The sequence below is a fragment of the Podarcis tiliguerta genome (assembly GCF_965153285.1).
Source record: "Podarcis tiliguerta genome assembly, chromosome: 14".
Classification (NCBI taxonomy): Eukaryota; Metazoa; Chordata; class Lepidosauria; order Squamata; family Lacertidae; genus Podarcis; species Podarcis tiliguerta.
This window is the reverse complement of record NC_139547.1, coordinates 50,111,659-50,126,404: the sequence shown is the minus strand read 5'-3', so window position 1 is coordinate 50,126,404 and position 14,746 is coordinate 50,111,659. Positions and strand designations below refer to the sequence as shown.

The 14,746-nt window shown below is 41.5% G+C and overlaps 1 protein-coding gene across 1 annotated transcript in view; it reads left to right on the top strand.

Annotated features, from left to right (window-relative positions):
- The window catches only part of MAD1L1 (mitotic arrest deficient 1 like 1), a 436,479-nt gene that overhangs the window by 118,355 nt on the left and 303,378 nt on the right, over positions 1-14,746 (top strand). Inside the window, exon 11 of the mRNA XM_083413484.1 lies at positions 275-419. Coding sequence (XP_083269610.1) covers positions 275-419 — 145 coding nt within the window. The remainder of the gene's footprint in view (positions 1-274; positions 420-14,746) is intronic.

Below are 14,746 nucleotides of genomic sequence, written 5' to 3'. Positions count from 1 at the left end.
TGGCTCTCCAAAGCCCTTTTGTACACACCCAAATAAAAGTAGGATGCAAAGGTTTAATAATAACATTATGTGAATGTGCAATGCAACAATATGCTTATGAACAACTGTTTGCCTGGTTGCTGGTGGCAAGTGAGAGTGGTTAGAGAATGAAGTTTAGAAGGGAGTTGTAAGTGGTCAGTCCCATTTTAAAGTGCTTTTATCCCCTGCCAGTTGTAGTAAACCACCAAGTGTCAGGTTGATAGAAGTTCAATGTTGGTAATTTTGTCTTTCCTAGTGCTAGACTATTAGAGAAGGCACGGAAGCAACTGCAAGAAGAGTTGCTGAAGACCCAGAGCCAGCTACTGGAGGAGAAGAAAAAACGTGAGCAGCATGAATCTATGGCCAGGTGCTTGCAAAAACGAGTGCAGCTGCTTATAAAGGTATGTCACCTGTATGGATCTTGTTTTTGCTCTCCATTTACTTGTTGGGAAGTCGAGAAAAGGATGAGGTTGCTACTCCTTTCTTTTATTTAGTTTTATTTAGCTGTGCGCTTATGAAAATGTGAGAAACTCTCCTACGTTTAATGATAAATCATTATTCCAAGGCAGATCACAGAAGTATAAAATAACAATAAAGCTATAAAATCAAAGTGTATTTAAATACATTGACTTCTATAAAGATAGGTGTGTTGTAAGGTTAGCAATGCCATCCTATGCACCTGTATCCATAAGTAGTCAGTCAGTCAGTCAGTCAGTTTTACTGCACATAGCCAAAGGCTGCCGCAATGTACACAGGGTCATTCAACAATTAAAAGAAAATATGCTGGATTAATCCAAAAAACTTAAAACATTTATATTATCAAGACATTACCTACTCTAAACAGAGCTATAAAAGTACCTTAATATACAGGTTAAGACATTAAACAATAAAATTTATAGGCTAAAATCACCACATGGCCCCTAATATATATTAAAAAAGGTTAATCAATACAATGTGCAATTATATTCGGAGTTTGGTGATAAAGATAGGTTTACCACACCTATCACCCAATCACCCATTTCCGCCACCCTTCTGAGTAATACCCCTCCCCACCCTCTCACTATATATAAGGGTCTGGTGACTTCTGTTTCAGTGTATCTGAAGATGTGTGCATGCAGACGAAAGCTCATACAAATAACAAACTTAGTTGGTCTCTAAGGTGCTACTGGAAGGATTTTTCTTATTTTATATGAAATACAGGCATCTTCACCGCTTACACACATTCTACTAGCATGCAACCGCTGTATGATGCTGCAAAATAAATTAATAATTAGAATCGTATTAGGAAATGGCGGGAGAGAGCTGAAGAGTTATTGTGGCTCACAAGGCGACCCTCCCCAGAGCCCGAAGAGGATGTCTGTGAGGGTAGAAGCCGCCTCAAAGAGACTTGAGATACAGCGGGGCCTTGTTTAGGCTGCTCAGCCTCCCCAACTAACAGCTGACATGTGGAGTAGTGCAGCAGCAGCAGCAGCTGCCACTTTCCTGCACGTCCTCCAGACTCCAGCCAACCCCAGAGTTCCAACTCTAGATATTTGAGTCTGGATTGGAGAGAGCATGGGAGAGAGTTCTGCAGAGCAGGCAAAAATAGGCATTTATAGGCCTTTTAGAGGGTGTTCCCCACTTTATGCAATTTTACTTAGGCTCGTGGGCCCCCGAGATGTAATAAGTGGGGGGATGCCTGTATATCCTAATGTAGCCTGGTAAGGTTCTCAGACCATTGCCTAATAGACGGTGGGTATTTATCCTTTCAGGCTTGAAGTATAAATTTCTAAGTCACCATAAGTGATTGCAAAATCCACTTTTGTTGTCCAGCCATTAAACCCCAAGCCACAGGAATATTCTTTAAAAGTACATGAACATCTGAGAATATCAAGAATTTTGCTAATACAAATCAAAATGAATGTATCACTCAACACTCCATTATCATAAGCCTCAAAGAAACATTCTCACCTCCAACATCTTTCTGTATTAAACAGTCCATTCCTATTCAATCATTATGGAGTCCAGTATACACGAATTATTAATTTTTGCTGAATCAATGTCAAATTTCAATCTAGGGAAATATTTTATGTGGATTCTAAAGCAATTTTCCATTGTTTAGGCTGTATAATATCTTCTAATTCCCTATTCTACACCTCTCTAAGTTCCTGAAATTCTACCTTACTAAATTATATTAAACATTTATACTCAGCAGTTATAGATTTAGTTTTCTGTAAGGATCTGATAATTTCCTTCAGTTGTTGAAGGAGGTGTCAAGACACTCAAAGTAGATGGGCTATTAAAGGCACAAATAGGTGTTGTATCTGTAGACGCTGCCATTCTTCACTCATTGGTGATATTTGAACACCAAATTTTACATGATGATTCCTGATATCAAGGAGCAGGTTTTTCTTTATGTTTAGATGTGATTGGATGTCATTTTAAATCATTATGACAGACTGAACCTGTCAGGGGACTGCCATCGGAAAGGGGGAGGGAGGCATGGGAATACAGAGAGCCTCCCACACTTCTGAGTAGCAGCTCCTCCTCCAACGGTGGGGAAAGCCACACCTCCAGTGGAGCAGAGGGGGAAGGGGAAAGCCGGGCGAGGGGAGGGCTCAAAGATGAAACTGAGAGCCCAAGCGCCTCATCTAGCCTGGCTGGCCAGGAAATAGTCACGCTGTTTCCATCGCCTAGTTTACGCAGCGGGGTGAAACATAAGGAGCGGAGGCGGAGATTTTGGGTGTCTAAGTTCTTATGCTAGTGGAGGGGGGGACCGGAAGGGGCCACTCCCGGAATCTGCAAGTGACTGAGACGGACATGAACTTTCTAATTCTGCACTGTAAATAGTTTGCACAAATAAAAACCTGCTAAAGACAGGTCGGAGTCCTGCCTGGTTACTCGTGAGCAACCAACACACCGCCTGACAGAACCTTTTAAAACTGCACTGATTTTAACAACTGACATTTTTTGTTTGTTTCTTAGAATTTGTGTGTAGAGCCAAATATGAGGTTCTAGCATTATACTGTATAAATGAAATGGGCATTTATTTTCCAATTAGTTAAAGGAAAACACACTTTAGTAGCTGTGATTCCAGAAGATGCTAAATGGCACACAGGGGAGAAAAGTAGTCAAACAATGCAGAGACTACAGATGTTGATATGCCAGTGACCTCAAGATACCAGCAGTCTTTGTAATCTATATCTGTGATTTTTTCATCTCTGTCTTTCTAAAAGCACGCACCTGGCATCTTGCTCAGATATTGGTTTTATCTTCTTTGCAATATAGGAGGATTCAAATGACAAGCTGACATGGGGGGTTGATTTAAATCTGATTGCATGAAGACTCTCTGGAGAGTTGTTTGTGTACTGGCTCACCACACAGAAGTTAACAGTTTTTATCATAGAGTTGCAAACCATCCACCTGTGACATAGATGTAGACAGACTGTAATATCAGTGTTGTGAACTACTAAACATATCTTGAATTCTCTGCAGCCCACATTAAAGTATCCACTCCATCAGTGGTCATTTTATTCCACCTTTTCAACTGATACATATAATGAAATATGGGATAAGTACATAAACACTGTTTTCTTGGCACAGCTTGCTATAATCCTAGGACAAAGGTTTTCATTTTAATTAAAATAAAATGATCATATAGTTTGATATTAAATTGAGCAAATATATGACCTGTTAAAAATAATAACTTTACACTGAAAGCTTTATAACCCAGACTGATATTTAATGATCTAATTAGTAGCTTCTCTGGTAGACTGTGTTGCTGTGAGTATCACTGAAAATGGAAAAGGGGAGGGAAAAATAAGAAACTTGATTGTCCTTGGCCAGGCACAGGCAAACTCGGCCCTCCAGATGTTTTGGGACTACAACTCCCATCATCCCTAGCTAACAGGACCAGTGGTCAGGCATGATGGGAGTTGTAGTCCCAAAACATCTGGAGGGCTGAGTTTGCCTGTGCCTGTCCTTGGCTCTTTCAGAATAATATAGTGAATCTTGTAAACACAGAAATGCATATTTGGAAGAAACTGTCTTATTCATGGATAGTGATGCATTTCTAAGCCATCAAGCTTTCGTTGAGGATAAGGCTATTAATGGCTACTAGTCAGAGAAGCTATATACTACCTTTGGAACCAGCATTGCTTTAGATACACTGTACAAAAGGTGTCTAGATGCATGTTAGAATACACCAAGTAGTCAAGCAACCAGTTCCCCAAAGTGGTCAGCCAAAGCATGCCTAATTATCTTCTCACTTCTCCCTGTGGCAGAGTATTCCATTTGATAATTATGCATTGTGTGCAGAAGCATTTCATTTTATCTGTCTGAACCTACTGCCAATCACTTTTCTTCATGAATAGAATGAAATTTAATTAATTTTAACTTTTACCTCCACTTTTAACAACAAGGAGACTTAAAGCAATTTAAAAACACAATATACAGCAATATCACCATATTAAAATGCAACTAATAGAGCTAAAAGAAATTGGAACCAGCAACAGAAGAATAAGTAAGATAAGCTGAACAACTGATGAAACAGGAATGCCTACGTTGCATGCCTGAAGGCAAATAGCTAGGGAGCCAACCGGGCTTCCCAAGGAAAGGAGATCCATAACCTTGGTGCCACTGCCAGGAGATTTGATCCTTAGGCGTTGGAGGGTGGAAGAAAATGTAGCTGCAAAGATACTCTCACTTGATTTCTTTCCCATATTTCAAAGACTCTTCATTGTGGATTGTTTTAAATTAGCTTTATAGTTGTGGCCATTGCTAAGACTATGACATTTAATATGGGGAAAGACCATAGCTTAGTGGTGAGTAGGCTGAAAGCAAAGAGTGAGGTTACCACAACTTCTATCATAGAGCTTCAGTATGCTGATGACAATGTAGTGTGTGCACACTCAGAGGATGACCTCCAAACCATTCTGAATATATTCGCAGAAGCTTACAGAAAGCTTGGCCTATCGTTCAACGTCCAGAAGACCAGAGTGCTACACCAACAAGCACAAAACAACCCATCTGCAGCACCACAAATCAAACTCAATGGTGTAACTTTGGAAAGTGTCTGTAATGGTTCTAGGGGTTGCTTGTGCGTAAGTTGCCGTTACTCCTGGCTAGGTTGCCTGGTTGAACCCTTTCTGTCTGGACAGCCTCAAGTTCCGTGGCTGCCTCAGTCGCTGGCAGAATCCGTCAGTGGGCGTTTCTTAAACCTCTTCCAGCATAGAAGCTGTTTGACGCCCAGTCTCCTCCCCCTTTGCCTGCGCGAAAGTTTTCTGTGCAAAGTGGGTGTGGGCAACGGAGTACTCGTGCCCTCTCCGCTGGTCTCCTGCGAAGAGTCCTGGAGCCACCTCTCCGATTCCCCCATCTGCCCCCCTTCTCCCCTGGTGTTACGCTGATTTCCTTCCCCAGCGGATGGGCTACCTCTCCCCCTACTGGGACCCTCTCCACCATCGTCCTGGAGCCTCCTCTCCGCCTCCCGCTCCGATGGCAGTTTCCTGACAGTGTCGAACACTTCTCCTACCTGGGCAGTTATCTTTCCACAAGGGCCGACACTGATGCCGAAATCCAGCATCGCCTGAGTTCTGCGAGTGCAGCTTTATCCCAACTGAAGTGCAGAGTGTTTGAGGACCGGGACATTTGCAGGGAAACCAAAATGCTTGTTTACAAAGCTATTGCACTACCAACCTCACTGTATGCTTGTGAAACATGGGCTACTTATAAATGCTATCTCCAACTCCTTGAAAGATTCCATCAACGGTGTCTCCGAAAATTTTTACACATCACTTGGGAAGACAGACAAACTAATACCAGTGTACTGGAAGAAGCAAAAATCACCAGTGTCGAAGCAATGATTCTTCAACATCAGCTTCATTGGACTGGTCATGTTGTGCGGATGCCTGATTATCATCTTCCAAAGCAACTACTCTATTCCAAACTTAAAAATGGAAAGCATAATGCTGGTGATCAACAAAAGAAGTTTAAAGACAAAAAAGCAAATCTAAAAAAATTGGTATAAATACTGATAGTTGGGAAACACTGTCCTGTGAGTGCTCCAATTGAAAAACAGCCTTTACCAAAGGTGTTGTGGACTTTGAAGACACTCAAACTCAAGACGAAAGGAAGAAATGTGATAAGAGGAAGCCATGTTTGGCAAACCCTCACTGTGATCAACTCCTGCCCAGAAACCTATGTCCCCACTGTGGAAGGATGTGTGCATTCAGAATTGGCCTCCACAGTCACTTACGGACTCACTGTTAAAGTCCATGTTCAGACAATTTTACTCAGCTACGAGTGATTGCCAAAGAGGAAGAGTGTTGGAACACTTGCTTTGCATAGAAAAGGTTCCAAGTACAATCCCTGATGTCTCCTGGTTGGGTTGGGAAAGATTCCTGCCTTAAACCCTAGACAATTTCTGCCTGCCAGCATGAGTGATACTGAGTTAGAAGGACCCATGGTCTGATTTGGTATAGGATAGCATCTTATGTTCTGTGTTCCTAGGACAGCCCATTCTTCATCTGGAAAACAAATGCTGTAATGGCTCAGTCATTTCTGGGGGCAGGGAGGTTATTCTTGTTGCAGGGTTTTACAACACTAGTGTGAAATCTTCAGTCAAGTTTGAGTGATTCTGCTTGTGGCAGGGGGAAGGTTTTCACATGCAAATCTTGGCTGTCACAGTAGCACATTTAATGAACATTAAGGTTATCAGTCATTTATATGTGCACTGCAAATCAGGAGGCAGCCTGTAGGGAGGAAATTGTTTTAATTAAGACTAGGTTGAGCACCTTGAGGTATTTGATCCCTGGCTGTTTCAACGTGCCAGTGCTGATAGAGAAGGAACTAACAAATAGAGAATTAGTCTATTATCCAAAGTCCCACCTAGACACAGTCAGTTACAGTTAAGGAGGAATATTTTTCTCTCTGTGGTTCATGTTCTAAAGGAATACTTTTTTTACATTAAAAAACAGGAAATCCATTTAACTTCAAGAAGTAGTGCTTACACACTTTTTTCTTTCTGTCCAAGTTTACTGAGCTTGTTTTATAACCTAACAACAACAAATGGAGAGCATTGAGGGTTTCTGCTGGCCACTTTTCTACCATTTGCCATTTAAATAGTTCTAGCTCACTATGAATCATGCTCCAGAGCAAGGTTAACTCCTGGTTTGAGAACCCAGGCAGGGTGCTATCCTGTGGGCACTATTTTATATTGATGGACTCCTGAAGCTTACTTGGCAGTAATGGTGACAGCTGCTCTCCAAGGGTGGATAGGAGCTTCTGTTTTAATTTCCCACAATGCTCTGAAGCACCAAACATTGTGTCAATCCTGGCTATTTTGGGAAATTAAAGAGAGACTCACAGACTTAGTTACCTGATGTGGATGGCATATTGAACCCCTGGCTGCTGCCCCAGGATACCATGTGCTGACACCAGACCTGTCTGTATTAGTGGCAGTCATCTTGCTCTTATACAACCAGCATTTTGGCAAACAAATAAGCTTTTAGTTGTTGCTGAATTTAGGTCAGGTAATAATAAGAATTCTGGAGCAATTAACAGTGCAAACTGGTTAACACTTCTGGACTTGTGTTTTTGATAAACATGACATTTTGCCTGATATTGTAGTTACTGGCTGTATTTGTATGCCATGCTAAACTACAGTGGTGCCCCGCAAGACGAATGCCTCGCAAGACAGAAAACCCGCTAGACGAAAGGGTTTTCCGTTTTGGAGGTGCTTCGCAGGACAAATTTGCTATGGGCTTGCTTCGCAAGACGAAAATGTCTTGCGATTCCTGGGGGGTTTTTCCGCTCCCCACCCCCTTTTTCTAAGGCACTAAGCTGCTAATAGCCTTTTAGCAGCTAATCCGCTAATCCCTTAAACCTTTAATAGCCGCTAATAGCCGCTAATAGCGCTAATCCGCTAATGGGGTTGCTTCGCAAGACGAAAAAACCGCTAGACGAAGAGACTCACGGAATGGATTCTTTTCGTCTTGCGAGGCACCACTGTATAGTTTAGTGAGAAATGCATGAACTGAATTGAGCTGCAATGAGCTTTAAGCACCCACACTCCTTTTTGCTTCTGATTTTCATTATCCACAACTTTCTGTATTGTCTGGACCTAGAACTATTGTTAATATTATGGTTCTTTTAAACAAGCCAACTTCAGCTGGCACAAGTCTCTGTTAAGCAGAAGAGGAAGTTTCCAAAGTCCTCCTCCTTAGCCAATAACGTGGCCAGTGTTTGTTGTAAAGCTGATACCCATTTCTGGTAGACACTCTTTCAAAAACTGAGATGTTAGTCTGTTGCTTGTAAGTATTCTATTTCAATGATAAGTTTTTATAACCAGACAAGAAAGTAAATTCCTTTTAGCTGTGCTGAACCAAAAACATTGTTTGTAATCTGGCCCAGCAATAAGCATGACATAATATATTTTCCACTTTCTTGAAAATCAGGACAACAAATACACTGGTCAACCAACTGTAGCAGTTTATTTATGCTGAGTATCTGGAAGGCATCTTCTCAACTGCCAATGCTAATTGTATGAATAACCCTTCCAGAGCCTAGAGCTGAAAACATTATCAGAAAATGGTGTTGCAGTATTGAAACTGCTCCTTAAACATGGTTTCTTAAACACTGAGAAGAAGATAAAATACAAAGATATACTGGATATTAGAGTTGTGTTTTTCTTCCCAGGTAGATTGCATAGCAGATTCTTGTTTCGAAATGTGGGGGTGGGGAGAACTTTGTCATGGGAGCAGCCTTGAATAAGTTCAGTGAATTAGAGTTTTACATTTAAAGCTGAAATGTGTTTCTCAAACTGACACTCCTAGAACCTGCACCATTTCCATGGACTGATAAGGAATTCCCCAGAGGTTAGATTAGGTAGCAGCCTTGTAGATTTTTGACCACCTTGCCTTGTATTGGCAGAACAGCTCAAGGTGGAAGCATTTTCTGCTGGTTTCCGTGCCTTGTGCAGAGCTTGTGTCGAACATGGCTATGCGCACCACTATCTTGTGTCACTTGTGTCTTTCCATCTAAGAGAATTATGGACATTGCATACAATTAAGCCTTTCTGCATAATATGTTGTACTCCCCAACCCAAATGTAACAGCTGCAAGGCTCATTCTTAATGGCCTTTTTTGCAATCTCCATTCTTGCCAGTACCTTTTCTATTAAAGCTGTGATGAGAATTGCTCAGCACTCCAAATGTAATATTGCTGTCATTTTATATTGTGGCAGGATAACTTATGCTGATTGATGGTGTGTTTCATCATTATATTCATCACGAGACATTACTTGCCTGCTTGACATTTAGAAACCTCATGTTTGGAATGTGCAGTTTTATTTTGAGACCTTTATTAAACAACTCAAGTCTAAGAGTTTAATTGTTACTGATAGCTAAGAGTATAATTACCTTGGTGAAATATCATGACTATATTAAGCAAATGGAGATTGGCTTTCCAGACTTAGGTGAACACAAAACCATTTTTCTTGTTTGATATTGGCTGTTTTGAGAGAGAGTCTAATATCATTCTCAAGTGCAGTTTGCAGCATGTCTTTAAGGAAAATGAGCAATGAGATTTAAAAGGGCTGTGTTCCAGGAAGAAGTTGTTGCAATTTGAATTTAATACTTGGGAAGTTTACAAAGCTAAATGTAATTAGGACTGTTCTTCAAAGGGAAGCAAAATATTATAAATAGAGGCATGGTTCCAGACCTCTGTATGGAAACATGTCCCCTTCCCCTGCTTTTTATTACTTGCATAAATGGCTGGTGTCCTGGCTCATTCTGTGAGCAACAGAGGCAGTGCCACTCTTGGCTTTGTTAAGCCCATGCTAAAGTCTTAAGGGTCGTACATACACATAAATGGCTGTGCTACTGAACTGCAGGTAAATGAATGTTATTGAATTCTATTTTCCAATTTTAGTGGGGAGTGCTTAGGTTGGTTGGTGCTTCGCAGGAGTGATCCTGCACTGTATTGGTCATAGTCCATGTGCTTGTAAACCACACTTCCTACAAATAAATTTGTGCTTTGCAGACTCTTGTTTGGGTGCCTGATGAAATAGTGACTAGATTGTTCAAATTGCTGTTTAGCTTTGTTTCCTCTGGGTTGGTTTTAAAGCCTGCTTGTAAAGATGAATTTAGAAATGAGGCAGCAGAGTTGAGGAAAATAGGAAGACAAGGACAGCCCCTTCCACTCCCAGTTTGGGCACCTGTACTAAAAATCCTTGGAAAAGTCATTCTAAAGTCTCAGCTGAAAGAGAAAAGCAAAACTGGGAAAGTTTTAAAAGGCTTTTTAAAATTAAGGTTGAGCAGGGATCAGAGCAAGTGAAGCCACGTGGTTCGCAGGAATCAAACACTCTGAGTCAGGGCAGCAGAGCCTCCAAGGAGAGATGGATCTCTGTGTGCACATGCCCTGAATCTGCATGCTGGACCCAGGAGGCTCTTGAAAAGGCGTTACAGTGGCAGTGAATGACCTTTTGGGTTCTTTGCTTTTTAAAGGCAAAGTGTCTCCTTTTCCTTTTCCTCCAGCTTTCACGTTATCTGTTAACATCAATTTATGGCTAAGGTGTTTTAATACCCGAGCGATAGGAGCCATTTATGTAGCATTAAATAAAAATAAATGCTGTGGTCCACCCTGCAGGGCTTCTTCAGGGCCTTAAGAGTAGTTCTTCATCCAGAATGGCTAATGGATTCTGCTTTCTCCTGAGCAAAGGGACATTAATATCTTGCTCACTGCTAGAAGGTTAGTTTATGAAAATTAGAAATACATGAACAAGAGAGAGATTTATTTGACCTTCATTATCTATATCTCTCCTGGGAAGCACAATCTTCTGAGGTTCCAGAAGCTAGAATATTTTATATCCAGTAAAGAGAAACCAGATTATTCCAACATTATGGCTCAGAATTTCAACATACCAGAGTCGGGTAATTCAGAGTAAAGCACTTTATGCATCTGTTCTACCCTATGGCTTGTCACAGTAGAACACTCATACTTCATACTGTCACAGCGGTGTGTGTCTGTGTCTGTGTGTGTGTAAAAGAAGATACTTCTCCAGTGAAATTATTGGTGGTAGAGGAGGAAGAGTCATAGCTGAGGAAAATGGAAGCGAATAAGACTCAAAGTGACAGGGGATGTTGGTATTCATACTAGTGGGTGGAAGGTATTCAGACAGACCTGATATGAGTTACTGGGTAATTTGTGGCTTTGTGGCCTAAATTAAAATTCCTCCACTAGTTGGCTTTGAGTTAGCTCAGAAATAATTTCTGCGGGCATGTGTAAGGGTGAAGATGAGGCTATGTCATAAGTTACTTCCCTCCTCCCACTCCGTAAGAAGAGGTTGCAATTCCTTGGGCTATTTGGAATGACATAGTTCAGTTTCTGGCTGTGAGAGAGAATAGAGTTCCTTGCTTGGGGTTGCAAAGGGAATTAGACCTGAATTTTGCATCTGAGGACTTGGAGGCAAATATATATATTTATCTATATTTTGTCCATATATGGAGTGGGATCAACTATGCAGAATGGCTTCATTCAAAACCTTTATCATATGTACCAACAATGGAGAACTGAGGGTGCCTCCAGATGTTTTTGGGCTTACAGCTCAAACAGCTCCAGTAGCTGTGGTTGATGGAAGTTGTGGGCTAGCAACATCTGGATGGCCACAATGGCCACTGATTCCGCATCCCTGACATATATACTCCTCTCATTTTGGACTCCACTTGCTATTACAATGGTACCTCAGGTTAGAAGCACCTCAGGTTACAAACACCTCGGGTTACAAACACCGGGTCACAGACTCTGCTAACCCGGAAGTAGTACCTTGGGTTAAGAACTTTGCCCCAGGATGAGAACAGAAATTGCATGCCAGCGGAACAGTGGCAGCATTAGCTAAAGTGGTACCTCAGGTTAAGGATGGTTTCAGGTTAAGAACAGACCTCTGGAATGAACTAAGTTTGTAACCAGAGGTACCACTATATTGATTTCTGTGCATTTGAAAGGCACAGTACTTTAAATTGCACAGAAGCTGTGCGTTTCTTTAAAGGAGGAACACATAAAGGACAATCAAATAAGTTATTTATTCAAGACCCATAGCCTTCATACAAGCTTTTGCACAAATAGTGCAGGAGTGGACATCTGGTGACTCAAGAAGTCTCTCTCCCTGCCCTCTTAAAATTGCTCTTCACATGATTTACCTGTTCTTGGGTTTCTGTGTCTTAATTTTGAGTGGTGTTGTAGCTTGCAAATGAAATGTTTTTTAAAACAAAGTACTGCTTTATGATTTGGCATGGGAGAAGCATTTCCCTTCATTTATTTGGCAAATGCTGGATGCCAAAATTCCGCAGAACACTTTCCAGCCTGTCAGTAAAATCTGGCTGGCCACCAGGTACTAGCACTACAGTCCCAGAAGCGGCACAGTTCTGTGAACAATTTCTTGTGTATTTTCTTTCCATGTTAGCAGTTGGGGGCATTTATGTTAAATTTGGATTATAATGGATTTAAGTGAGGGAAGCACCCATATGCTTGCACTGTCACCACATTCACATTTCCCCACAAGAATGAGTGGTGGCCTCATGGCAAAAAAGCAACATTTGATTTTTGTTGTTTAGTCGTTTAGTTGTGTCCGATTCTTCGTGACCCCATGGACCAGAGCACGCCAGGCCTCCTGTCTTCCACTGCCTCCCACAGTTTGGTCAGGCTCATGTTTGTAGCTTCGAGAACACTGTCCAACCATCTCGTCCTCTGTCGTCCCCTTCTCCTTGTGCCCTCCATCTTTCCCAACCTCAGGGTCTTTTCCAGGGAGTCTTCTCTTCTCATGAGGTGGCCAAAGTATTGGAGCCTCAGCTTCACGATCTGTCCTTCCAGTGAGCACTCAGGGCTGATTTCCTTCAGAATGGATAGGTTTGATCTTCTTGCAGTCCGTGGGACTCTCAAGTGTCTCCTCCAGCACCATAATTCAAAAGCATCAATTCTTCGGCGATCAGCCTTCTTGATAGTCCAGCTCTCACTTCCATACATCACTACTGGGAAAACCATGGCTTTAACTATACGGACCTTTGTTGGCAAGGTGATGTCTCTGCTTTTTAAGGTGCTGTCTAGGTTTGCCATCGCCTTTCTCCCAAGGAGCAGGCGTCTTTTAATTTCGTGACTGCTGTCATCATCTGCAGTGATCACGGAGCCCAAGAAAGTAAAATCTCTCACTGCCTCCATTTCTTCCCCTTCTATTTGCCAGGAGCTGATGGGACCAGTGACCATGATCTTCATTTTTTTGATGTTGAGCTTCAGACCATATTTTGTGCTCTCCTCTTTCACCCTCATTAAAAGGTTCTTTAATTCCTCCTCACTTTCTGCCATCAAGGTTGTGTCATCTGCATATCTGAGGTTGTTGATATTTCTTCCGGCGATCTTAATTCCGGCTTGGGATTCATCCAGCCCAGCCTTTCGCATGATGAATTCTGCATATAAGTTAAATAAGCAGGGAGACAAAATACAGCCTTGCCGTACTCCTTTCCCAATTTTGAACCAATCAGTTGTTCCATATCCAGTTCTAACTGTAGCTTCTTGTCCCACATAGAGATTTCTCAGGAGACAGATGAGGTGATCAGGCACTCCCATTTCTTTAAGAACTTGCCATAGTTTGCTGTGGTCGGCATAGTCAAAGGCTTTGGCATAGTCAATGAAGCCGAAGTAGATGTCTTTCTGGAACTCTCTAGCTTTCTCCATAATCCAGTGCATGTTTGCATTTTGGTCTCTGGTTCCTCTGCCCCTTTGAAATGATGGGAATTTTGCCAGTTGTACATAGAATAGAATAATCACCCGAAAATTCCTGCATATGAAAAATGAAAAGTTGAACTAGCCCCATATTGCTTTCCCAGAGTCAAGTGGTATTATGGTCATTTTGCATATTCTTGGATACAGACTATGGGTTCAGAACATCAGTATGCTTTTTATAGCCACCCAGAGTGGCTGGGGCAACTGTCAGATAGACAGCATATAAAAAAATTATCATCACTATCATCATCAGGCTGGCAGGAGAGGCCAGACCAAACCTATGCTTGTTTCTACTGCAGAAGAACATCACCATTTATTAGAGCAGAGAGAGGTGGGCCAAATCCAGCACACTTGGTTTTCCAGCAGGCATCTTTTTCTATAAGATGATCCTTATATTTACTATAGTTCTGTATTGATTTTTTGTAAATAACTTAGGCACTGGTGGTTTCTTAGCTCCCTCGAGCGTGCTAGTGGAAAGGCAGAACATAAATGTTTTTTGTTTTCAAATGGGTGTACTGTACCTGGTAACTCCTCTGGCTCTTTTTTTACTTCAAAATGTATCCCTAGGTAGGTGTTCATATATTTCCTTCCATACCATTATACACAGAGAGAGAGAGAGAGAGAATGAGAATGCGTGCAAAGAGGGAACAGAAAAAGCCCCATCATTTTTGTTATTCTGAAATGCCATTTGCAAAGTTATTAGGCTGACCTTGTTGAAAATATTATTGCATTATTCTTCTGTGAGAGCAACTTGTAACTCAGTGGCAAGGGAAGGGAAAGCAATTTCAGGATTACAACAAAATCAAAACAAAATACCTTTTTTATGCTGCTCCTCTAGAAAGATGCTTATTAAGATAGCGTCTGTGGAAGCTTGGTATGATGAACAGATGCCTGTGACCTGCCTAAGGCATAGTTTAGAACAAATTTGGATGGGTGGTAGGGGCAAATTGTGACCTTTTTTGTGTTAAGTGAACATGAAA